The sequence below is a fragment of the Phocoena phocoena genome, chromosome 5 (assembly GCF_963924675.1).
Source record: "Phocoena phocoena chromosome 5, mPhoPho1.1, whole genome shotgun sequence".
Lineage (NCBI taxonomy): Eukaryota > Metazoa > Chordata > Mammalia > Artiodactyla > Phocoenidae > Phocoena > Phocoena phocoena.
The window spans coordinates 42,032,131-42,059,139 of NC_089223.1; the positions used below are offsets into that span (position 1 = coordinate 42,032,131).

At 36.9% G+C, this 27,009-nt stretch overlaps 1 protein-coding gene across 2 annotated transcripts in view; it reads left to right on the plus strand.

The window, feature by feature from the left end:
• The window catches only part of PRKG2 (protein kinase cGMP-dependent 2), an 84,694-nt gene that overhangs the window by 36,680 nt on the left and 21,005 nt on the right, over window positions 1–27,009 (plus strand). The window contains exons 6-13 of one of the 2 annotated variants that reach the window (XM_065877320.1): window positions 2,069–2,146; window positions 3,771–3,865; window positions 6,844–6,912; window positions 11,390–11,488; window positions 12,813–12,966; window positions 14,841–14,977; window positions 15,929–16,018; window positions 18,093–18,234. In XM_065877320.1, the coding sequence (XP_065733392.1) occupies window positions 2,069–2,146; window positions 3,771–3,865; window positions 6,844–6,912; window positions 11,390–11,488; window positions 12,813–12,966; window positions 14,841–14,977; window positions 15,929–16,018; window positions 18,093–18,234 (864 nt within the window). The remainder of the gene's footprint in view (window positions 1–2,068; window positions 2,147–3,770; window positions 3,866–6,843; window positions 6,913–11,389; window positions 11,489–12,812; window positions 12,967–14,840; window positions 14,978–15,928; window positions 16,019–18,092; window positions 18,235–27,009) is intronic. The other variant, XM_065877321.1, reaches the window with a different exon arrangement.

Sequence of the window (27,009 nt, forward strand, 5' to 3'; positions counted from 1 at the left end):
GTCCTCACACATCCTTAAGTGCGGTAGGTCATACCATCTTAATTTTACAGAATAGGAAACTGAGGTCCAGAAGATTTAAGTAACATCTAAGCAAACTGTTCTCAGCCTCCCCCTTAACATGGCAATCATTAATTGAGTATTTACTACATTTCAGGTGCTTTTAATGCATGAAAAATTGTCTTTAATTGACTTATGGTGGTAGGCAAAAATGGACCCCCTCCAAAGTATCCACATCCTAAACCCTGGAATGCATAAATACATTATGTTACATGGCAAAAGGAACTTTGCAGATGTAATTAAGGTTTGGGACCTTAAAATAAGGGAGATTATCTTGGACTATCTAGGTGGGTCAAGTATTATTACACGGGCCCTTAAAAGCAGAGAATTTTCTCTGGCTGGAATCAGAGAGATGCAGCAGAAGTGGAAGTCAGAGAGATTCCAAGTGTATGAAGAATTTCATGTGCACTTACTGGTTCTGAAATATCGGGGGCTCTGTGCAAGGACAGGAGAGAAGTCTCTGGGAGCTAAGGGGGCAGCCCCCAGCTCACAGCCATCAGGGAAATGGGACTTTATCCTACAACCGCAAGGAACTGAATTCTGCCAAACAACCTGATTACACTTGAAAGCAGTTTTTCCCCCGGAGCCTCCAGAAAGGAACACAGCCCTACTGACACCTTGACTTCAGCCTCAAGAGACCCTGAACAGAGAAATTCAGGTGAACCACACCGTGCCTGGACTCTCTGTCCCACAGAAACTCAGATAATAAATGGGGGTAGTTTCAAGCCACTAAATGTGTGTGGTTATTTGTTACAGCAGCAATAGAAAACTAATGTGCTTATCTTCTCTCAATCTTTGAGTATAAATGTTCTTATTTGAATTTTCTGGATTGATGAAAGTGAAATTCAAAGCAGAACTGAGATTTGAATCTAGATTTCTGTGGCTTCAAAGTGCCTTTTCCCCTGAGATACTCTGCTTCCTTCCATGAGATGTTGAATGCCTTGTAAAATGTACATAGTGCTATGTAAATAAAAGGTAAGTTTATTAGTATTAGGAGTAATGTTTATTCCATTAATGTAAATATGTTTTAAGAGTAAATGACCAAAAAAGATACTGAACTATAGCAGACACAAAAGTAGTTTGTTTGGATTTTATTTTCAAGTCTAAAATAAAAATAAGAGAGAGCTATTGTGTTGTTCTTTTTGCCTTTTACGAAAATTAAACAAGCCCATTTTTGTTTGTATAAATAATTAAGAGATCCACTTTAGTTCTATGACTTTGTGGCAATATCAAATTAAAGCAAAGTAGGGATGGAAAGTTTAATCCATCTTTTATTTTCTAAGACACTGAATTACTTTTTTGGTCTGGCAGGTGGAAGAATTACTTTTCCCTGACAAGAATTCTCTGATTACACTCACCTATATGAGGGAAACAACGAAATAAGTGACAGTTTAGGATTTCATGAGTTTAAACTTTGTTGAAAAACAGAATTTACATGTAAAAATTCTAATGTCAACCTTTCATGATGATAAATCTTTGGAAAGAATCCATATGAAAGAGCTCCTTACTGTGTATGTAGAATTTTCCCAACCTTTGCTCCGAAAGAAATTAGGAATTGAGGCTGATATTCCTCATATCCATTGAGGATAATATTTTCCATTTATTAGATAATATTTGTCCTCTTTCTAAACTCTAGCGCCAGTTTCAGACTGTTGCAGATCACTGAACCGTTTGTATTTAGATTATTTGGGTGAAGCCCACCTGCGGATCGGTGATAATTGCCTTGCTCTCATTTCTTTGTGTCTTCTGTGTTCATGCTTGAAATTCAGTATTCCAGGTGATTTTTTTTTCCATGAAATATAAACATAAATGCAGATAAACAAGCAAAGTCTCCTTACTTTTTCATGGTTTAAGACTACAATACTTAAGAAGATTACAATTACAATAAGCAAAAAAATAACAGAAACAGGTGTGGAATGCTCATTTCTAAGACACCAGGAGTTCTATTTCACTTGTGTCATCTGAATGTCTCCACTGCATCTAACTTTTTCTTTTTCTCTCATCCCCATAGGAATACTATGACAAAGGAGATTACATTATCAGAGAGGGCGAGGAAGGAAGTACCTTTTTCATTTTAGCAAAAGGAAAGGTAACTATTAGTTAAACTTTATTTAAAGTAAATCAAAGAATCGTATCAAATCTGTTGGCCATAAATGCAGCAGTGTTCTGCATTGCAGCCTAAGTCCTCTGTCTGCAGTGAGCAGTTAAAGGACCTTCTGCTCAGAAGAGTCCTGGGGAAGCGACGGGGGGCAGTCTGAGCACTGGCTTTGGGCCCACAGGAGACTTGTCTTGGGTTCCAGCTGATTTAGTAATTTCTCAGTGACCTTAGTCAGGTCACTTGGCTTTCTTTGGATGTCCTTTCATTGTGTATAAAATGACTGGATTATTTCTAATAATCCAATGAGTGTGTGATTCTCAGCCCAGGGGTCTAAGATCAAGGGCTGGAACATTTCCCCAACCCACTGATAAGACAAACAACAGGTGGAAGAGAATGAACTAGACAATTGAGGACAGAACGATCAGGCATCAAGCTGTAGAACAATATGGCTCAGAACTTCAGTTCGTACACAGTTGCTCAAGTTGATTTAGATGCTGATGAAAATTTTACGCTAATATAGACCACAAATCTTTTTTTAAACTAGATGTTGAGTGGATAACATGTTGCCGGTTATTCCCAGCTTGACTCTTTACAATGTTCCTCAGAGACAAAAAGCATTTGCGGAATATTGATGGAAAGGATAAAATCTTGAGCACCTGTGTCTATAAGCTGTCAGATTTTCACATATGCTCTTTCTTCCATGGAAGAGTTTATCATCAGAGAATCAGACACTGCCCTTTGTAAACTGGTTTTGTGGTTGAACTTTGAACTGGGCCCCCAGTGATGGAAAAAAAATTTTTAACATAATAGTTTCAGAAACGCTTCAACACTCAGAACCACTTTTTATCATTTCTCCTCAACCTGGACCTCATACTTTGAAAGAATCCTGGTTAATAAACAAATTGCATTTATCATTAAAAAATTTTTAAATTTATTGTGATTTCCATAAGTGCTAACCAGAATTTCTAATCAGAATGATGCAGTCCTTCTTACCATGTTGAACTGGAATAATTCTAGCCACAAAAAGGAATATTGAAGTTTTTGTTTGGCTCTGCTATGGGGGTTCTTGAACCTTCCTGGGCTGTGGATCGCATTGGGACTGTCATGAAAGTTGTGGACCCTCCTCTATATCCACATTTTGCATTCAGTTTTAGAGGGTACACAGGAATCAACAAGTCAGTCATGGACATGAGATTTAGAACTCTTGATACTCAGAGTATCAAGGGATCAATTCGTGATTGATTTGTCAACTCCATTTGGCTTTTTGAAAAAATAAAGTTCCTACAGGACTATTATTATTTGCTTTGAGCATCCTTAGGAAGGAATAACTGGATTCATGTAAAAAATTATAACTTTGAGTCGTGAGGTTTGGATGGAGAAGCTTCCTCTTATAAAAGGTGGATTGTGTTCAATCACAGGATTTTCTAGTCCATCCAAATGAGGTGACTATAGTTAGATTGTCATAACTACTGCAAAATTAAAGCAAAGGCTTTGATTTTTCCTTATTGAGTCAAGTTTATACAGAACAGGAGGGTCTGGTTGAATGGATATGTGTTCAGATTTTCCTTATTTTCTTCTCTCTCTCTCTCTTCTTAAATTATTTGACATCATTTAGGTAAAAGTCACCCAGAGTACTGAGGGCCATGATCAACCACAACTGATAAAAACTCTGCAGAAAGGAGAATATTTTGGAGAAAAAGCTCTTATCAGGTGAATCCATGAATTTATATTCCATACTTAAATAATTCTTTGATTGTTTTGCATGTGCACCTACCCACTGAGAGTTGTCAAACTGAGCTACCAAATTAATGGCAGCCATTATCCAGGAAATAAACAAATTTTTAAACGAATTCTAAAAAATTCATTGTTAAGCAGGAAATAAGTATACTAATTTTGCACGGGAAATCATTTAGAAAGTCTTGTCTACTAGTGAAAATAAAATTGGTCTTCTCTTAGAATTTTTAGTTTAAAAGAGAAAGAAATTAAAGGTATGAAATTTAAAATTTTCCCATAAGAATGAGTTTTTATATTTTCAAGGTTTGAAATATTGTCCTGTTTTACCCTTTAAGAAATGATCAAATAATAACTGCACATATTTTTTGTGTTTTTAAATCATTATGTCAAAGGTAATATTTTCTTAAGAATTTTTATTGGCACATTTTGCAAGCTTTAGAAACAACTCAAAATAGTGTGTTTGACATTTCTACCTGAACCTTAGGCCTTTTGAGATATGAGGTTATTTACTGTTGATCTAAGTTATGGAAGAAACATTTGTAAAGATTAATCAAATTGCTCAGGAGACACTATGTGCTTCCTGGAACTCAGAAAACAACTTCAAGTCTAAAGAAAACTTTTCTTAAATATAAATAACTTTATAAAAATTCAAGTTAGAATTTTGAGCAACACACTCTTTTTTGGAGTTACATATGTTTTTAAATGAATACTTGAAATTAATTAAGAAAGAATTTAAAATTTATGTTATTACTAAATGCTTTTTATTTCATATTTATGCTTATAAAAATGAGTAGTGTGTCTGCTCATTTTTCTTCCTTTTAAATTTTTGTCTGTGAAGCCCTAGTTCTGCTGATTTACATGTCAGGATTACATTAAGTACAGAGCAAAGAAAAAGTGTTCATATATTACCTGAAGACAAATTTGATTCTTTAAAAATCATAAAGCTCTTATTTTTTAAAGAAAATTAAACTACTTAATCCTAGTAAGTTATGGGTATTTTGTAAACAATTTAAAAATTGAATTTAAAGACAGGTTGAATTTTTATTTCCCATTTTCTAGCTGGTAATGAACTTGTTTCAATAACAGGGAAATTGTCCTCATTTGTTTGCTTATTTGTGACAATATGAATTTGTTCATGTAATGCAATCATGTAATACCATTATTCAAGACTTCAATGTATTTGTTCTTAACATTAACACATTATTTTTCTCATACCTTCAAGCAAAACTATTAAAGTTTAAAAGTGCAGAGAAATTATTTATAAATGCACTATAGACTCAAGATAGCTCTGGAAAGGAAATATGCTGTCTGGTTATGCTGGATCTGAAATAATTTGTGCTCTATGTTGCAACCAGCCAATTACAGTGTTTTCCCATGAGAAACATGGGGATTTATATTTAATAAAGACACAACTCCCCAAAGCATTTAAAATGTAAAGCTAAAATCAATGAGGAGGAGAGTTGGATACAAATATTTTTACATTTTTGTGCATTTTTATGCTATCACTTTTTAGGGCCACTGACTGTGGCTCAGTTTTCCTTATATTCTGTGTATTTTCCATGTATTTCCATTAAATAGTCCCAGGAGTTCTTTCAGCATTTTATGTGCAAAAATAAATCCGTGGCACTTACACAGTTATTATGAAAGAAACAGTGTGTATTTGTAAACATCTAATACCTGTGCACTGTTTGCAGAGAATATTCCTAGTAAAAATCATGACCCTGTCAAGTGAAAGGATACCATACCTCTTTTTTTTTGAACTAACAAAGCAAATAGTTTACCCATATCCAAGATCATATCATATAGATATCTACACACATGCAAGTTGAGTGTAAACTACCCAGCTCCCAACTCAAAAGCATATCAAGCTGAAAGGTTTCACCAGTGTCTTCTAGCAAGGATCCTGTAAACTTGGGAGGGACTGGGGGTTATGTCAGAAGGTTTTTGGATGCCAGCTATGTGGATGGGGGACCTCTCTAGAATGAGAGATGGGCTGCCAGGGTTTTCCCTGTCCCATCGCTAAAGGAAGATGAAAGAACTATACTTTTTGTGATGCTGTTTTTGATGAAGTTGCTTAGAGCAGTCTTAATATGATTGCTGTTCCAAGTTACCTTAAATAAATCTCAGAGCACTGAGTACCATATGGATGTACCTTCCTTTCAGGGTCTTTAGTTTGTAACTAATAGAGGGAGACAACTAACATAAACAAAGGTCTCTAAAGAAATACTTTACCTGGTGCTTGATCCATTGGTATTCATTAGGTAATTAAATTTACCGTCATTAGATCATATGCTATAATTCATTGTATCTAAGGGGATTATTGTGAGAGGCACTATTATATTATGTACCCCTGAGAAAGAAAGACAGTGCTATTAATTACACTGTGACTCATCGTCAATTGTAAGGCATGCTCTGATTTCAGAGATTTTAATGGAAAATGTACATCTTAGACTATGAAATGAAAGATTTTAGTATTTCTTTAATTCACTGGGTGATAGGACACTAAAAACACTTTCTTTAGGTTTTATTCCTGACGGGTTTGTTAGAAGTTACTTACTTCAATGTTTTTCTTATAAATTTCTTTGATCGGTTCATTTCAATTTTGGCTGCTTATTAATTAGCAATTCCTGTTTGATCAGAGTAGGGCTATCTTATCTGGGCTGACACAGAGCGCAGAATGAAATTCCACGCACAGCTGCACTCACTGATTCCTTTACATTCTTAGTGCATTTAGCTTCTTCTCCTCTGTATTCCTTGTGTGCATGCCCTTTATTAGGACACATTTCAAATCCTTTTTTGGGGGAAGGGGTAGAGTATAAATTATGATTTTTTAAAAAAAGCATAATCTTTGGAAGGTTTAAGTGACAGTGTTTCATACCAGTAGCAGATTTCCCTAATAAAAATGGATGCTTAATTTCTCACTAGAAAATTGACTTTCCTGTTTTTATCTGCAGTGAAGATGTCAGATCAGCTAACATTATTGCTGAAGAAAATGATGTTGCATGCCTGGTTATGGATCGTGAGTGAGTATACTGATATTGTCGGGGAATGCAGGCTACTGCCACCTTTGAAGACTTGGCCTTCTGTTACTACAAGGGCCCATCTGTCTTGCCTTTCATCAGCACTTGGAAACGCTGGCCAATCCTCAGCTGCGAGTACATTCGATTAAAATTCATGGGAAGGAACTGGGCCTTCTGATCTGAATCTGTCTGCGGCAGTGGCAGATGCTGGCAGGCTAAATATTTTGTGTGCAGAGTTTGTACATAAATATCAGCAATAGACTGGTTTAAATTCTGCATCTTACAGAGAAATAAGCTTATTAGTACTCTCATGGATTTTTCCCCATACAATGTAGTGAACAATTTCATAATTTATTGCTAAAATGCTCTAAGCCGTCAAAAACCTCTCTCTCTCAAAATAGAAAATGTTCATTAGCTAGATGTATTCCCAGAGAAGTTTTAGTTTAATGCTTGTAGTAATTTGCAGAAGATGTATGTCAATATTAATCTCTAAATGTCTGAGGTTATTTCTCAGAATATTTCATTTTGTGTCCTTAACTCACTTCAAATCAAATTTGAATCTGACTCCTTGGATCTCTCATTAATCAGTTGAATATTTATTGACTATCTAGATATAAAAAAGGAAATTCAAATATACCAAAACTAGGCCATTGTCTGACAAAAGCCATGTATAGTCAAAAGAAATAGGGCAGGGGCTTCCCTGGTGGCGCAGTGCTTGAGAGTCTGCCTGCCGATGCAGGGGACGCGGGTTCGTGCCCTGGTCTGGGAAGATCCCACATGCCGCGGAGCGGCTGGGCCCGTGAGCCATGGCCGCTGAGCCTGCGACCCTGTGCTCCGCAACATGAGAGGCCACAACAGTGAGAGGCCTGCATACCGCAAAAAAAAAAAAAAAAAAAGAAAAGAAATAGGGCATACTCATATGAAATATTAACAAAAAATAGTAAAATGACAATAGGTATCACAAGAGTATGTAGATGATTGCTAATTGAATACAACATTTATTGAACATAGAATCATAGAGATTAAGAGCTGGAAAGAACTTTGGAATATTTTACAAAATCTTTTTATTATGGAAAATTTCAAACATATTAAAAAATAGGATGATATTATGGACCCCATCATGCAAGCTCAAGAATTATCAATTAAAGCCTTTTCTATACCACTTTGCCATCCTCTCCCTGCCTTCTACACACTATTTTCAAGCAAATTCCAAACATAAAATTATTTCATCTATGAATTTTAGTAGCGTCTCTAAAAGCTAAGTATTATTTATAATACATGACCACAATAACATAACATGCCTAAAAAGTTACCAATTCTTTCTTTCTTTATTATTTTTTAATTGAGGTATAATTGACACATAACATTATATTAGTGTCAGGTGTACAACATAATGATCCAATATATGGATACATTGCAAAATGGTCGCTACAATAAGTCTAGTTAGCATCCATCACCACACATAGGACAATAATTCTTAGTATCACTTTGAGTTACTTTACTCTTTCCCTTACAGATTAAAAAAAAGTAAGTCCAGGTCAGTTAAAGAATTGCCCCTGGGCCTCCCTGGTGGTGCAGTGGTTGAGAGTCCGCCTGCCGATGCAGGGGACACGGGTTCGTGCCCCGGTCCAGGAAGATCCCACATGCCGCGGAGCGGCTGGGCCCGTGAGCCATGGCCGCTGAGCCTGCGCGTCCGGAGCCGAGAGGCCATGACAGCGCGAGAGGCCCGCGTACCGCAAAAAAAAAAAAAAAGAATTGCCCCAACAGTGTCATCTGTGATGGAACAGGGGCTTCTGCCCAGGTCTTCCAGTGCCTTTCAGCAGTCTTTCCACCATGCCATTTGATTCCCATAGCATGTGTTCAGAAGGGAAGCAGTCCCAATACTGTGAAGTGGGAAAAGTTTTACTTTATTGTTTAAGTGTGGAAATGGGGCTTAAAATTCACAGGAGTTTTCTAGGCAAAGAGGAAATGTGGAAATCTCTCCAGGTGAAGTAAACCTTAAAAACAAAGGCATAGGGCTAGGAAGTGCAAATCATGTTCAGATGAAGGTAATCTTTGGTGGCAGCTCTCAAATGGAAAATATATTGATATGGTATTGCCCTGACAATGCATTGTTTTGTATATGAGTTCCTTAAAAATATATGCATGCACTAAATAGCATTAGCGGTGTGGTAAAATCTTATAAATTGCTCCAAAATGCAAGGACTAAAAGCAGGATAGAAAGGAAAACTCCTCCCCCTTTTCTTTATTATAATCACATAACCAAATATTTATACAATATCTCATGGATTCATAATCCATGTAAAGTATGCAATGGTTTTTATAGAGTTTATAAATTATTTGGAAGTTTATAATTTTAAAACGCTTAATTTACATGTGCATAGTTGAGATTCTTATAACATAGAGAGTACTGTCCTGTTAGACACGAGACATTAAAAGTTACATGAATTTATTCTGTGCATAAGAGAAACTGAATATCAGGTATGACTGGGTTGACCTACCTCCTGGATTTCCTGGGACAGTTCTGGTTATTCCAACATGTTTATGATTGGCACTCCCCTTCACTCTGGAAAGCATTCAGTTTGAATGATAAATTATATGATCATCGTAGCTATCACTTATAAAGCTAGATTAAGATCCCGTAATAATTCTCCCATAGTACCCTTACATCATTGTTCACACTTTATTTGATTGCTTTATTTAACATTTGTCTTCCCACTCTTCTGTTTCTTCATGAGGACAGAAACATTTACTTTGTTCGCTGCTGTTGCTGTGCCAGCATTTGACATAGTCCTTGGCATAACAGGAAGCAATCCAGATGTTGGCTGAATAAAGGACACCATCCTTGCAATGAAATATAGTGGCTGAAAGCCTATGGCTCTTTATTTCTTCTTTCCTAATTCATCATTTTAAAAATGCATACTTGAATGTTACAGCTAGAATGTTGTAGCCGTTTAAACTTTAGTTTGTGGAGAATTTCTATAGACCTGTGACACCAGTGTCACATTTAAAAAATCAAATTTCTTTACCAATACTTCAATTAGTTTCATAGCAAGCAAGATAATGGTGACATGTAGAATAAATAAAATCAATGGGATAGGGAGGGTGGGAGGGAGATGCAAGAGGGAGGGGATATGGGGATATATGTATACCTATAGCTGATTCACTTTGTTATACAACAGAAACTAACACAACGTTGTAAAGCAATTATACTCCAATAAAGATGTTAAAAAAATAAATAAAAACAAAAAAATAAAAGGGACCCCCCCCAAAAAAAAGCAAAGTACAAGAAGTATTTCCTTTTACTTGAAAATTTCAACCATTGGGAATTTGAAACTGCATGGCAATACTCTTTTGTTTCTCACTACTGTACAGTCAGCAAAGGATGGTCCACAGAGCAGGGCAGAAAAGAGTGCAGAGTAGATCTGAAGGGGGAAATGGAAAATACCCAGCACAGTGCATAAGGTATACTTAATAATGTAAGTGTATGTTGGTGGTCAGTTAAATGTGGGTAGAGGTCTTCAGGGCTAGGCAGGCAGTAAGTGGCAACAGTACACTAATGAGGTGAATTCTGGTTTATTGGTTTCAGTTTTAGGTGTTTTGAGGTAAATTTTCATTCCTTTCATTTCTTTATGTCCAGGAGCTTAAGATTTACTGAGGTGATTAAAGCATGGTTTCTAGAAGGATACTGTTTTGTAGTAGGGAAGAGAACTACCCTGAAAATCACGAATCCAGGTAGACTGTCAAGTGTGGGGTGCGGGAAGCATTGGAAAGATAATCCAGAAAATAGGTTTGTTTGGTGAGGAAGGGGATTCTTTTTTTCTCATGGGCAGTGCCCTATGTAAGAATTCCAAGAGATAAGGGACCGGGGACAGGCAGATTAGTTGGGACACGTAACAAACCTGTGATCCGTGAGGGTGAGGGAGGTAACGGGAAGATGCTGGCTGAGCCTCAGACAGGGAACTACTAAGTTAAGGTAAACGATTTGGATTTAATTATGAAGGAATGTGAAATGAGTAGTATTATCTATGGACAAAGAAGAGATAAATTGTATCCTTGACTTTAAAAATAAATAGCTTAATTAATTTGGTTAAGCAAAGTTAGAAAAATCTGGAACCCATGTAACCTGTTGATTCAGTAAACAGATCATGTAGCCTATTTCCTTTTCACTGTCTTCTTTAAAAAAAAAAAAAAGAACAATATTGGTAAACCTGAACCACAAGGGGGAAGATTACAGAAATGGTGTCTCTTCTCATTGATAGCCTCTTTGCTTTCAGAAACTCAAAGGATCAATTATATAGCTTCCAATAACTATTCTACATGTGACAGCAATTTTAATGTAACATAAATTATTGAAAAACAATTTGCAAAGCTGTGAATAACCATACAAATAGTCTTTTATGAGCTTAAGAAGAATGGCAAGTTGCAATGGTAACTCTCAGCGCTGAGCTTTTTATTTTATCTTATTTTATTCATTTAGAACATTCAACCAAACAGTCGGGACTTTTGAAGAACTCCAAAAATACCTTGAAGGGTATGTGGCAAACCTGAATCGTGATGATGAAAAAAGACATGCGAAGTAAGTGGAGGAATATTTTCCTAAGCCGGATGTGGCAGTTGATAAAGAAGGGGACTGAAGGGTGTGGTTTGCTGTGGCGTAACTTTTAGTGTGTTGCCATTAGAAAATTTGGGGGAGTTCTTTTAAATTGTTCTTCCACAAAGAGGATACCATTTGCCTGGTATCCTCTACCAGGATAATAATAGTATGGCTATTATTTTAGTCAATAAATAGTTTCTTATTTTCAGTGATGGGTAGTAATGTTAGGAAGAAATTTCCTGATAGAAAACCTTGGGAAAGGGATTCTTTACATTGACTGGTGACTTAGTTCAAAAGGACATTAATTCAGAAAGGAAGGCTCTCTTGCCCATGGAAATCAAACAGGAATACCAAGGCATAGCGTAGCCCATTCATTCTGATTCCAGGTAAAGAGCTAGGGCTAGAGTCTGGGTTATTTCAAAATATAAGGGAGCTATTGCCATGGTGTTGTGTTTTGGGTTCTAAATGTAGTAATACTGATGAAAATGGTTTTTTGTTTAATAGAAACAATACTTTGAGAAATTAAAATTATTTGAAAATCCTTTGCTAAAACATTTTGTAGAATGAATACTTAAGCATATATTCACCAGATAGTACCATTACAATTGAAGAGTCAAAAGTTCTAGAAGACTGACCTTTGAGTTAAATTAGAGCATTCAGTCAGGACTGCATAACTTTGTTTATGTTTTTTTTTCTTGCAGGGAGTATACTTGCAGTTTTTATGCCAAAGGCCTTTTGTAGTGAGAACAATTTATAAATACGTAACCCAGAACAGTAAACTCTAATTAAAAGAGAATTGAGTATTTCCAAGTAACAATACTTAGACATAAAATATGAACTGTATTTTTCATGTTTCACAAAGCAGTTATTCTGGTTCAGCCAGAGAAATCTTCAAGATCTGACAAAAATAGCAAAATATGCCAAAGATTCTCAGTGTGGAATCAAAGGAAGTGGCTCTCTTTTCTGGTTTTATTTCCTCTCACTGATTCTTTGTTTTTTAAACAGCTTTACTGAGATGTATTTCAAATACCACACAATACACCTGTTTTTACCTCTCATTGATTCAGTTTGACTTTTGTCTATTTTTTATTGTGTGTGAGTATATCTGTTTTTTATTTGTATAGTCTATTGTTTTTCTCCCCAGATGTAACTGAATCTGACCCTATAAAAGTTGAGATAAGCTCTATGGTAACTATGGGCAGTAATTACTGGCAGAAATAAGACTGTTGTGAGGGTGGAATTTATGTGTGCCGTGACCCCTGCTTGCCCAAGGGAGCGTATGTAAAGTTTCTCTTATCTCCTACAGGAGATCCATGTCTAGCTGGAAGCTGTCCAAAGCACTCTCTTTGGAGATGATTCAGCTGAAGGAGAAAGTGGCCAGATTTTCCTCATCATCCCCATTCCAGAACCTTGAGATTATCACAACACTGGGCGTTGGTGGGTTCGGAAGAGTTGAGCTTGTAAGGGGTTTACGTTTCAAGCATCTGAGAGAAGCCTTTTGACTATTTTTTGTTTTGTATTCCAGTGTATGTCAGAGGAATATATGCATTGTTATTGCTATCTAAACATTGCTTTGAACAGAAATTGAGAAAGTACACTTTTCACTCTTTATGTTGTGTAATAGCAGGTCTGTGCTAGTAACTTATAATAATATAGCTGCAATTTCAAGCCTCTTACATCACATCCTTTTGTGATTTTTTTTTTCTTGAGGGCAGTTAGTTATTGGAGAATGTACCAGTAACCATACCCAAAGGCTACAAAACATAAAATGTGTTTCCTAACAGCAAAATGTATGTATACATACGTTCACGATGCATTAACTGTATGCTAAAGCAAAGAAGAATGTGTCCAGTGAAAGTGTCATAGAAATGAAATCTTTAATATCATAGCTCCATTTCTTAAACAACTCCCCCGCCATGTCTGTATTTGGCTTTCATTATTCTATTTTTGGGTTGCCAAATTTTCTATCAAAAAAAAAAAAGCTGAATGCAAGGAGATGTTTGAAGAGCAGCCTTCTGTAGTGCTGGTCAGGACAGCTGGGAACTTATGGCCTGATTTCGGCTGCATCTTCCATATCACCACCTCTCTGAGCTTTATAATCAGCTTCCAAAGAGTAGCAGAGCGGTGCTGTCAGATCAAGTGCTCTGAGGAAACGATAGAATGGAGATCTGTGACCTTACTGGGTAGAGATGGCTCTGAACCCTGGGCAATTACCAAGCCCTTCTTTGCCCAGCAGATTTGTAACAATTCACTATACATTAACCTTGGGAACTATGCTGACACTTCCATCTGATGGGTGGCCTGGGTGTGAGCAGATCTGAAATGCTGCCAGGAGACTCTGGATAGTAAACTTTACACCCAGTCAATTCTTGGGTAAGGGGGGAAGAAACAATTTCTTAATAGGCCAAAGAGTATTTGTAGTGTTTCTTCTGCCATATGGAGAGATAAGGGAGAGATCCATCTGCTGTATTTTTCATCAAAATCTTGGCAAAAGGATTGAATTAACAATGCTGAGTTTTGCTTTTTATATAGTTAGATAATAATAATTGAAACAATAATTCCACCATTGATTTAAAAGTCATAGGCAGCACTAATGGCAGCTGTGAGCAAAATGTGGGGTGCAACCATTTCTGCACAGTTTCATTACTTGTCAAATATAGTCTGCTAATGGAGTTTTAAAAGTCTATCTGAATGCTTATTAAATTTTAAAAATTTCCTTTTAAGGGAAAATCCTGTTTGTCCATCTAGAGCATGGTCTCCAACAGAGCTTTCTGTGCTGATGGAAATGTTCAGTATCTGTGTGTCCAGTAGGGTAGCCACTGGCTATATGTGGCTGGAGAGCTTTTGGATCACGCAACTGAGGAACTGAATTTTTAATTTGAATCAATTTAAAATTAACCTTATGCGACTAGTGGCTATTATATTGGATCGTGCAGATATGAATCTTGATTTAATATGTTTTGTTTTGAAACTCAAAGAAGTGACTATTAAGAAAAAACAGTTTTTGGCAATTCTGGCCAAAGTTTTTCATGTCACATGCTCAAAACTGAAGAGATTTCTAAACGTTCAGTCTTCTAACTAGAGTATTTTTCTTGTTTCAATACAAGCATTCTAGAGCCATGTTCCAGATACGTGAACTTTTTTGGAAATTACAGTGAAAAGGAAGTGTGTACACCTGGATAAAATTCAGTTCCCGGAGGGATAAGTGGTTAAAAGCTTACATGCCTTTTAAATGTGAAAGAATTCGAACTCTCATTAGTTAACATATTTTACCTAGATATTGCAAATCTTTCCTAGTAAGTTCATTTTGAGGGCTTGTTCTCTTCTTCCCTAGGTTAAGGTAAAAAATGAGAATGTTGCTTTTGCAATGAAGTGTATAAAGAAAAAGCACATAGTTGACACAAAACAGCAGGAGCATGTCTACGCAGAAAAGAGGATCCTGGAAGAGCTGTGCTCCCCCTTCATTGTGAAGTAAGTGAGCATCTCGCTCCCAGAACTTAGCATCTTAGGCTCTCCTTTTGAATGTTTCCATGCAAGAGGACAGAGGAGGAAGAGAAGGCCCCGCTCTGAATTCTCCAGCTCAGTCACAGCGATGATACATAAAATGTTAGAAGTTTGAGATCTGAAGTCAAGAGTCCAGATTTTTTTATTCTTGGATAAATCTCAGGAAAGCGTGTGGGGTGTATGTGTGTGTTTGTATGTGTGTGTGTGAATATAAAATTATTGTGGCAATAATTTGAACTGCTTATTTAACTCAGACCCAATGCAGAATTTGGGAAGCAAGAATTCATTCAGAACCCTTCAGGGGACGTGCTGCTGTTGAATTTCGACAAGAAGTGACATCTGGATGTATTTAGGTTGTTGAGGAGCTGGTCCTAGCAGTGCCTAGGTGCCAGAAGATCCACCACCTTTACAGTTACTGCTTTCTTTAGCTATCACCAGAGTTTGCAAGAGAAATGTATTATTCTAGGCCATGGCTCTCTTGTGAATTCATGGGTTAGTGGTGTAGGCCAGTTAAGGCATATTTTTTCCTACCTGTCTTAATGCTCCTGGAGTGTAGCTCCTGGAGTGCAGCTCCTGGGTGATGTAAAGTGCCTCTATAATGAGTAGCATCTATGCTTTTTTTTTTTTTTTTTTTGCGGTACGTAGGCCTCTCACTGTTGTGGACTCTCCCATTGCGGAGCACAGGCTCCGGACACGCAGGCTCAGTGGCCATGGCTCACGGGCCCAGCCGCTCCACGGCATGTGAGATCTTCCCAGACTGGGGCACGAACCCGTGTCCCCTGCATCGGCAGGCGGACTCTCAACCACTGCGCCACCAGGGAAGCCCCCAAAGTGTTATTGATGATGCTCTTAAGCAACTTGGAAGACGTTTTAAAACTGGGTTTCTAATAATAACTGTGCTTTTCTTTATCTTCACAGATTATATCGCACTTTCAAGGACAATAAGTATGTATACATGCTTCTGGAGGCCTGCTTAGGTGGGGAGCTATGGAGTATATTAAGAGACAGGTAATGAAAAAGAATAATAAACAATAACTTTTGTCTCCTCCTGTGTCATCTAAAAGATGCTATGTTCATGATCATTTAAAGAGGCATGAAGAAAGTTATTAAGAAATGAGTCTAAGAACGTATTATCACTTGATGAAAAAGTAGTAATAGTGATATTTTCTTAGCTAACATTATAATCGTGTAATAGGCACCCTGTAAAGCAGTTATTGTCATTCTCATATTAGGGATTAAAGAAGCCCAGGCTTAGAGTGTGAACCATCCATGTCACATGGTTAGTATGAGGCAGAGTAAGTATAAACCCAGATGTTACTGATTCCGAATCTTGAGAAGAGAGATGATGAAAGGGGTAGAGAGTGGGGAAGCCTGGACTGAAAGGCAGAGTGAAATGTCTGCAAAGATTCAGTTTTACAAAAGGGGTGATTTCCACACAATCAAAACCACAGGTATTTACTAAGCTCCACCTATGTATAAGGCTCCATAGTAGACAGTGTGGGAGTTTTCTAAACAAAGTAAACTGTTCTAACCCCTCAAAGTATAACGTTTTCCTCCAATGAGTTTAGATTTTATTTTGGGAGATAATGTAATGTGCAATTCTAAAACATTTCATTATTTAACGTGAAAACTAAATATGACAAAGAAGTTGGCAGTTTGTAACTAAATGTCCAATGAGTGTTGTGGATAGTGAGCTTGGAGAAGAGGAAAGATAGAAAAATGTGATGGTTAAGGAAGGACTTGAGCTAAACTCTAAAGACAAAATTTGGAAAGGCAGAGAGGAAGGTAAACCGCAGGAATATTACGATAGGATTAAGTGTCTTAACTTGCTGAGTAAGAGCAGAATTTGAATAGAGGACAAGGGCAGCAGAAAAGGAGATGGGAAGGTGGCTTTGCATTAGGCTGTGGAGGTCAATGCCAGGCCAAACATTTAGACAGCATTCCCTGGCTTAGTGGTTCTCAGCCCTGGCTTCACGTCACAGTCTCATGGGTAGCTTTTACAAAGTAAAAGTGCTGGGCCCTGATGCCAAAGGCTTTGATTTGGTTCCGTTGCAATGGGTCCAGAAAATGACTTTTAACTGCCTTTCAGGCAATTCTAATGTGCATTCATGGTCAAGAATCACTGACCTAGGTAATAAGAGACTTTTGAGCATCTGAGTAGAGATTCATGTGTTGTACTAGGAACATATTGTTGGATGGATCTGAATGGGGGAAACCTGGAAGGGTTGAGGAAACTTGCATGATACCTGCAGAAGCATTTGTGTCTTCCATCTTTGCTTCCATAGGCAAATCTTTTCAGAAAATATAAATCTATTTAGAGGTGGGAGTTCCTACTCTAGTGTTAGGCACTTTACCTGATCCATAAAACAGCCTTGTTAAGTCAGTAGTAAACCCATTTTACAGATACGAATCTGAGGCTCAGAACAGCAGAACAACTTGCCTAAGGACGCAGTTAGTGGAAGAAGAAGGAGTCAAAACCAGTTTCTCTCGTTCCAAAGCCACAGCCTTCTATTATACCATGCAGCAAATCACCACCACATTTTAATAATTCAGTATGTAAACCTACACACAGTGCTGACCCAGGGCAACTCTAGTATCATCAAGGTGCACTAAATAAGAAAGAGTTATGGCCCCGTTTCTACATGGGTTATTGTTACAAGCTATACAAACAGGAAATGAAAATGATCACTTGAGTTGTTTTTAGTCAAGCAATCAAATGGAGAAGTCTGGTTCAAGTGCTCCATTGAAATAGTTGCATTTTCCCCAGAGTTTGGCAGAGATGTCTTTGAAAAGTTTTATTTTCTTGTCTTTCCATTTTATATGTTCATATATGATTGCCAGAAACAATTGTTTGGATGTAGACACTTTAATTTTAGTGAAGTGGTTCTTGTTTGCATCCAGTATCCCCCTAAATTTCTTTATAATCAGTGGTCTAATTCATTGGCAGCATGAAGTATTTTTTAGTGCTAATGCCATACAGAACGTTTATATTGCATAAATTTACTGTATAATAATTGACACCTAGAATCTAGAACAAGGATGTGTGTCTAGAGTATTAAGAGGGAAAATGATCTCATTGCAGAGGCAGCTTTGATGAACCCACCTCCAAGTTCTGCGTTGCTTGTGTGACAGAAGCATTCGATTACCTGCATCGACTAGGTATTATCTACAGAGACCTGAAACCAGAAAACTTAATTCTAGATGCTGAGGGCTATCTTAAACTGGTAAGACAAATTCTGCAACTTTCAGTATCGTATGAGATATTTCTAAACACAAAGCTGTGTTACAGTTGCAATTCTCTTTTAATTTTGGTACATTTGTTATTGCCACTCTGGGGGATATGGCCTTTGAAATCAGCACACTTAACACAGGGAGCTGTGCTACAAGTACATTCTTTTTGGCCTAGGCATTGAAGGTTTCAACCATATTTGTGACTCCTACTAAGGATTCAAATAATAGAAAGCCTTTAAAATTGGATTTTGTTAGCATTTTTATATAATTTCAGGTAGGTTTTAATAAATTCCTGCTACATATAGGGATTAGCTATGAGGAATAAGGAAAGAAGATAGTATGGTTTCTGTCCCAAGACAGCCACTGTCTGTAGAGGGGGAAAAGATACACATATGAATGTTGGTAGTTTAAAAAAATATTTGTGATGATTCTAAGGTACAACCAGGGTTGAGAATCAGAACACAAGACTGTAGTTTCCTTGAGGACAGAGACTTTCTTTGCCATGCATCTTTGTAATGGATAGCATGCCTAACATGAATCCCCTTGCATGTCGCACAACAGAAAAAAATGCTACCAGTCATGTAAACTGCTTCTGGTGCAAAACTGTAAGAGAAATGGGCAGTCATAATAGTAGAGAGCAGGCATTTTGGATCTCAGGAGGGAACCTCATCAGGATGGGGAACCCAGGATGAATTTTCCCTGAGTCCCTTTTGTCAGGAGCTCAAGGACATTAAACCATCTCTGAACTTAACATTTACACAGGTATTAGAAGTTTCTAATAACAGAACTTTTTTTATACGGAAATAATAATAGCTACCATTTAAAGTGTAAAGCTGTACTAAATAAACATTTTGCAGTTAATATATTTAACAATTGATGAGATGGGTTTTATCATCCACATGTTATAGTGTTCAATTTAACCTTAGGAATTAAATTCACAATGTGTAATTGCTAGGTGATTTCTCTCCATAGTGAAGGAGTAAAGTAAATCCTTTCATGTGAAATCTGGCTGACTTCCAAGAAACATTTTGATGCATTCAAGCTTTATTTTATCCATGAAAGATAGCTTTGGGAACTGGTGAGGTACTAACACAGGGCCTTAATCACTTGTCTCCTTCACAATTCCTTCATTGGCTATGCCTCTTACAGCTCTTTAGAAAAACCTTTTGGAATATTCTAGAAGTAAAGCCATCATGAAGGATGTAGATTATCCATTAAATTCATTCTTTTTTTTCTATTCAATTTTTTTTTTTATTGGAGTATAGTTACTTTACAATGATGTGTTAGTTTCTGCTGTACAATGAAGTGACTCAGCTATACGTATACATATATCCCCTCCCTCTTGGACCTCCCTCCCACCCCACACCCATCCCACCCATCTAGGTCATCACAGAGCACTGAGCTGAGCTCCCTGTGCTATACAGCAGGTTCCCACTAGCTATCTGTTTTACATATGGTAGTGTATACATGTCAATGCTGATCTCCCAATTCGTCCCACCCTCCCCTTCCCCACTGTGTCCACATGTCTTTTCTCTACTTCTGCATCTGTGTTCCTCTCCTGCAAATAAGTTCATCTGTACCATTTGTCTAGATTCCACATATATGCATTAAACTATGATATTTGTTTTCTTCTTTTCATACCTATTTTTAAGAAATCAGGTAGTATATTCAGTATTTATAGGCATAGACGTTCATAACCATCTCTTTTGTTAGCCATTGTTATCCATCAGCTAACTCATTTGACAACCAGCTAAATGAAGAGTAATAACTAAAGCCTTTAGAAATTAAAAAGTAAATGTTGAGTATTTCCATTTCTAGCTATATTTCAAACCAGACATATTGAAATTCTCTTGCTACAAAATGTCTCAAGTACTGGAGGAAACATGAAAAGCAGTATTATATGCCTGGCTGACTTTATAAGACAGCACTGGGAGCCCCCTGAGGCCGAGAACCAAACTTGGGCAGTAGTGAAGGGTGGAATTCAAACATTGAAGCTGCTGTCTTGTGGGCACCCAGCAATCCTAGGTGGCCTAGAGGTTTTATTTTAATTGCTGTACCTTCTGGGAACAGGAGACCAAGTTTTGGAAGTGGGCAGTGTGGAAAGTTGAATCAGAGAACATTGTCAAGAGCCAGGAATCATACAGATTGTACTTTCAGAGAAAAAGAAAACAGGGGAAAGATCTAATGTCTAAAGGCAGAGTACATGCAAGAAAACATGCTTTTCTCATTATTGGGCTCTTGGTAGAGGAACAAAAGAGTCTAAGAATACTTGGCCACAGGCTGGTCTTCATGGGGTTTTGGATGCCCAGTCTTCAAGGATGGAGAACCCCAAGAAAAAACTTAAATGAAAATGGATCCATGTTGGTAGCATGCCCAAGTTTCCACGAATCAATGTATATTCTCTCTGGAAGAATGTTCTCTCAACTTAGGATACAGAGAACTCCCAGAGATAAACTTCCAGGGACTATAAGCTCACATTAAAAAATAATGTTTATATGCATGAGGAAAAAAGGTGCCAGGAGCATTATTTGGCAGGCACATAAAAGTCTCATATATTGCAGTAATCAGATACAAAATATAAAATAAATACATCTAAGTCTTTTAAAAGTAAGAGAGGGACTAACAAATGAGTAAGGAACAGAGACTCTCAAAAAGGATCTAACATGTTTAGGAAAAAAAATAACAAATAAAACTTCTATTAAGAAATTAAGAATATAATAATTGAAATTAAATATTCAATGGAAGTTTTCATTAATGGTGGAGTAGCTTGCATTGGACTAATCTCCTTGCTGAGGTTAATTATAATATATGTATAAAAATGTGTGAAAGCATTGGAGAGCAACAAGAAATAGACATTCAAACCTTGAAAATAGGGAACCACACTGGGTGAAATCCATATTAATACAGCTGTTCATTTCAAAGCACTCTTTATTGTATAAGGTATGAAGAATAAACTTTAGTTAACATCATACCTGAAAGTGAAATATTGAATATTTTCCATTTAGATTATGAACAAGATTATCTTCTTTCACTACGTTTTTTCAAAATCGTAACAGAGTTCTTAGCAAAAGAAATAGAAGACAAAAAAGCAATGAAAGGCCAAAGATTAGAAAGGAAGTAGTTACCTGTCTTTATTTGCAGACAACATGATTGTTTATGTAGAAAAGAATGAAGAATCTACCAACAAGTTCTGGAAAGAATAAGTAAATTAAGCACAATTACAGGTACAAAGTCAATATACAAATAAAAATTTAATTTTTATATGCTAGCAGTAAATATTTATAAATGAAATTAAAATGCCATTTGTAATATCAAAACATAAAATAAATTAAATGTGTAAAAATGTGTAAGACCTCTACATTGAAAACTACAAAGTTTTATCGACAGAAAAATGACTAAATGGTAAAATACACTATGTTCATAAATCATATAACTCAGTATTTCATAAGATGTTCAGTCTTGTCCAGTTGATCTACAGATTTAAGGCCAATGCAATAAAAATTGGAGCAGCCATTTTTAGAAACTGAGATGTTTATTCTAAAATTTACACAGAAACGCAGTTTAGAAGAGTCAATAACCACTTTGAAAAAAGAAGAACAAAATTGAGGAATTTATAATATCTGATGTCAGACTCACTATAAAGCTATAGTAATCAAGGCAGTGTGATAATGGTATAAGGGCAAATTACTTAATCTAACAGAATAAAGTCCAGAAATAGACATACACAGTCAACTGATTTTTAGAAAAAATGGAAGGGCTAGTCTTCTCAACAGATATTGCTGAAACAATTGGATATATATGGTCAAAAAAAGGAACATGACTCCCACCCCACACCATATAAAAAAATTAATTTGAGATGGATCATGGACCTATAAAGCACCCAGAAGTAAGCATAGAGTGATATCTTCACAGCATGGGCTAGGCAGAGATTTCTTAGAACACAAGTAGTAGTAAGCTTGAGAAGTTCAGACTACTATAACAAAAATACTATAGACTAGGTGGCTTAAACAACAATTTATTTAGTTCTAGAAGCTGGAAAGTTCAAGGTCAAGGTGCTGGCTGATCTGGTGTCTGGTCAGGGCCAACTTCCTGGCTTATAGAGAGCTGTCTCCTCTTTTCTTCACATGGGAGAGAGACACAGAGAGAGAGACACACAGAGAGAGGGCTCTCTACTATCTCTTCTTATAAGGGTACTAATTCTATCATGGGGGTTTCACCCTCATGACCTAATTATCTCCCAAAGGCTTTACCTCCAAATTCCATCACACTGGGGATTAGGGTTTCAACATATAAATTTGGGGAGGGGAGATACAAACATGCAGTCCACAACTGGACTTCATCAAAATTAAAACATTCTCATCATCAGAATATACTGTTAAGAAAATGAATAGCCATGCCATAAACTAGTAGAAAATATTTGCAATATATCATTACATGACAAAGGACTTGTTTCCAGAAATATATAAAGAACTCAGTAAGAAAAGACAAACAACCCAGTTTTTAAAAATGATCAAAGATCTTGAAAAATCACTTTACAAGAGAAGACATAGGCGTGATCAATAGACAATATCAATAGTTATTAGGAAACACAATTAAAAACCACAAAGATGTGACATTTCACATCCACTAGAGTGACTATAATTTAAAAGATTGACAATACCAAGTGTAGGTGAGGAAACTTTCCTAAATTTCGAGTGGGAAAGCAAAATTATAAACTGTTTGAAGAATAATTTGTCAGTTTCTCATAGAGTCAAACATACCCCTATTCTACAAGAAATTCCACTCCTTAGTAGAAATTCCACTCCTTGTTATTTATCCAGGAAAATTGAAATCGTGTTTTCAAAATTCTTGGACAAGAATCTTCATAACAACTTTTTCCTGAAAGCCCCCAAATCAGAAGGAGCCCGAATACCCATCATCAATTCAATGTATAAACATATAGTAGTATATTCATCAATGGAACTCTCCTCAACAGTATAAAAGCAATGAATTACTACAGGCAACAACATGAATGAAGTTTAAAAACTATGTGGAGCAAAAGGAAGACAGACACAGAAGACTATCCCTCTTTATGATTGCATCTATTGTAGAATAGATGGTAGAAATTAATGCAACAGTTGCCTCTGGGAGGAGCATTTGACTGGAAAGGGGCATGAGGGAACTTTCTGAGATAATGCAAGTGTCTGTCTCTTGACTATATATGGTGGTTGTGGTTACGTGAGTATAATCTGCATCAAAATTCAATGAACGGTACACCAAAAATCTGTGCATTGTATGGCTTATAAATTATACATCAGTTTGAAAAATGTAATGGAAAGGTTAAATAGTGGATGATTCACAAGTGAACAGAAAAATCAGTGAATTGAAAGATAAACTAATTTACACAGAATGAAGCATAGAGACACAAAAAGATGGAAAATAAAAGAAATTAGGAAACTTGGGGAATAGAGTGAGAAGTTCTTAAAATGTTCGATTGGAGTCCAAGATAAAAATATAGAGAATGAGAGAAAAGTATTTAAAGAAATAATGGCTGAGAATTTTCCAGAAGTTATAGAAAATACCAATCATCAGGTAAAGGAACCCCAACAAATCCCAACTGAGACAAATTGTATTTATTGTAGCTTCTGTCTTTGTGTAACAAATCACTCCAAAATCTAATGGCTTAAAATAACAAGGATCGTGGACGATCTCTCACAGTTTCTGTGGGTCAGAGGTTTGGGAGTAGTTCGATTGGTTGGTTCTGACTCAGGGTCTCTCAGGAAGTTCTGTCAAGTGTCGGCTAGGGCTGCAGATCCGCATTCAAGGTGACTCACCCCTCTGGCTGGCAAACTGGTGCTGGCTGTTAGTTGGTGGTCTTAATTCTTTTCCATATGAGTCTCTTTCCGGGTTGAACGTCCTCATGGCGTGGCGGCTTGGCTTCCCTCAGAATGAGTCATTCAAGAGACCGAGGAATAGCTACACTGCCTTCTAAGACTTACTCTCAGTCCCACACTGTACTCTGTACCCTGTCGGCTACACGGGACCAGCCCTGATTTGAGAGAGGACACCTCTGAATACCAGGACAAGGGAATCATTTAGGCTCTCTTGGATGTTGGCTATTGTAGTGGTAGAAGTGCAGAACAAAAGCAAAGTCTTAAAAGCTACCAAAGAGAAAGGACAGTTTACATATAAAGGAGTAAAAATTAGGCTTTCAGTTGACATCTCAACAGCAACCATAGAAACCAGAATGCAGTGGAATAATAGCTTTAAAATTCCGAGAGAAAATAACAACAAACTTGAATTATAAATCCAGAGAAATTATCTTTCAAGAAGGGTGAAATAAAGGCATTTTTAAACAAAGATAAAGAGTGTTAACCACCTACAAAAGGATGTGCTTAAGGGAGATGAAAAATCCCTGATGAAGGGTTTGAGATGCAACAGGGAGTGGTGACTATAGAAAAATGGTAAACATGTGGTTAAATCTTTCAAAATTATGGTATAAAGTAATAATTCTCACTCTACTATGTAGTATTAAAAGTGAGAAAATGCTAAATAACTGAACAACAGCAGCAGGTAGACTGAGAGTAGGTGTAATTGGAATAAAAGTGGGAGAAGATGTCAATCATTTTAAAAGAAGGCAGCAAAGGAGAACAGGAAACCTAGAAAAAAAATCAAAGAGAAAACACAAATTGAAAGTAGAAAGAAATTTAACATATGTAAACAGACTTAACTCTTCAGATAAAAGCCAAACACTGTCACATAGATTTCAAAAATAAAAATGATGTTTACAAGAGACAGACCTAAAACATGAGGATGCAGAAAGGTTGAAATTAAAAGGACAGAAAAGAATGTGTCTGGGAAATATTCAGCAAATTGAAATGCAGGTTTCATTATGTTGGTATCAGGGAAGAAGTATTACTAAAGGTAGAGAGGTAACCATATGACGATGGAAGGTTCATTTTACCAAGATAATGTAACAATCCTGATCTTTTATTTACCGACCAAAATGCTTCAAAAATAAGAAGCAGAGTTTGACAGAACTAGTAAGGAGAAATGGACAACTGTTGGAAATTTTAATACTCCTCTTGCAGAAATTGATAGAACATTCCGACCAAAAATTCACTAAAACTTTAGAAGATGTGTACAACACAATTTATAAACTTGATATAATTGGCATGTAGGATATTCCCAATATTTAGAGAATGCACATGAACAAAATTTGATCATATACTAGGTCATTAAGCAAGTTTCAGCAAATATTAAAAAAATAGGAATTGGGCTGGCAGCTGGCAGCCTAACAGTGCTGCTGCCTTTGAAGGTTCCTGAGGGGGTCCCAGTAGAAGTGAGGGCAGTGAGGATGCCTGGTCCAGCACATCAGGAATGCACGTCTGGGTGATGGACACTGGGCAGTCCAGACTTGGACATGAATGTCCTTGAGGATGAAAGACTCCTTGAAAGGATGACCTTGGTCTCATTCTTCAAATTTTCATAAGTGGTGTTTTCATCTTCCTTTATCATTTCTTGGCAATATCAGTGAGAGGTCAGACATCTAAGGACAACAATAAGGAAAGGCTTTTTTCCCCTCAGCAAAGAATAACCAGCAAAAGCCTGGAAAAAAGACCTAAGTAGGAGAAAGGTCTGCATTTTGAAAGTGTCTCTCTAGAAGCTATAGAGGTTTGCTCTTTAGTGATCATTACAGAAGATGTGTTTGTAGTGAGGGATGACGACTTGATTCTACTCTTCTTCCCCAATTCATGATCGAGAGTGAAGATTGGTTCAGTCCCACATGGAGCCCACCTGGTCTAAGCCGTCTCCATCAGGAAACATATTAGGTGGAGACGAAGCATTAGCAGATACTACTAAAGGACAATGGATATTCTCACATTACCATCTCTCTTCTGCCCATCCAATAATTTCCTAATTTTTTCTTCACTTTCAAGGCCAGGGGGAGCTGATGAAGGCAGTCATGGTTATGAGTCCTCCTTCTGGTTATAATGAATGAATCTGGGGTGATATTAAGATGTAGGACAGTACTTAAAGAGTTAAAAACTGACCTTGTTCTCAACCCAAGCAGAATTTATATAGTAGCTAGCCTTCTTGGGGTTGCACAGCAGAAAACTTGGTTGTAATCCAGTAAATCTCAGCTGTCACTCATCAATAAATGTTCTATATGACTGTGCTATTAATTCATGTGAGCAATACACCTCATGTGATAACAGAACACCTCAATCTTACATTGAGTATTGTTTAAGAAAATACATTAAATGTTGATATTATTGCCTGCTGCTTTATGATCTCTGTGCCCGTCTGTGCTGATAGCCCCATAATGGCAGCAACTGTGCTATGGTATTTACTGCTCGACGTTAACACACTGTTTAGCACAGAAGAATGAATGAGAGGTCGATGAGGGGACTTCCCTGGTGGTCCAGTGGATAAAACTTTGTGCCCCCAATGCAGGGGGTGCGGGTTCAATCCTTGGTCGGGGAACTAAGATCCCATATGCTGCACAGCACAGCCAAAAAATAAATAAATAAAAAATATAAAATGAGTAAACAATTTGTTAAAAAAGAAAAAAGTCATTGAGGTCACTTCCTCTTCACTCCCAAAATATTTAGGAACATAAAGGTTTTGTTCAATGACATCAAAGTATGTAAGGTAGAAATCAATAACAAAAGTTAAAAAACAGGACTCCAATAAAGATGTTAAAAAAAAAAAAAGAACTGTACGGCTGACTTAAAAATTGCTTCAAAATTTAAAAGGCTAGATCTCATGTTAAGTGTTCTTACCAT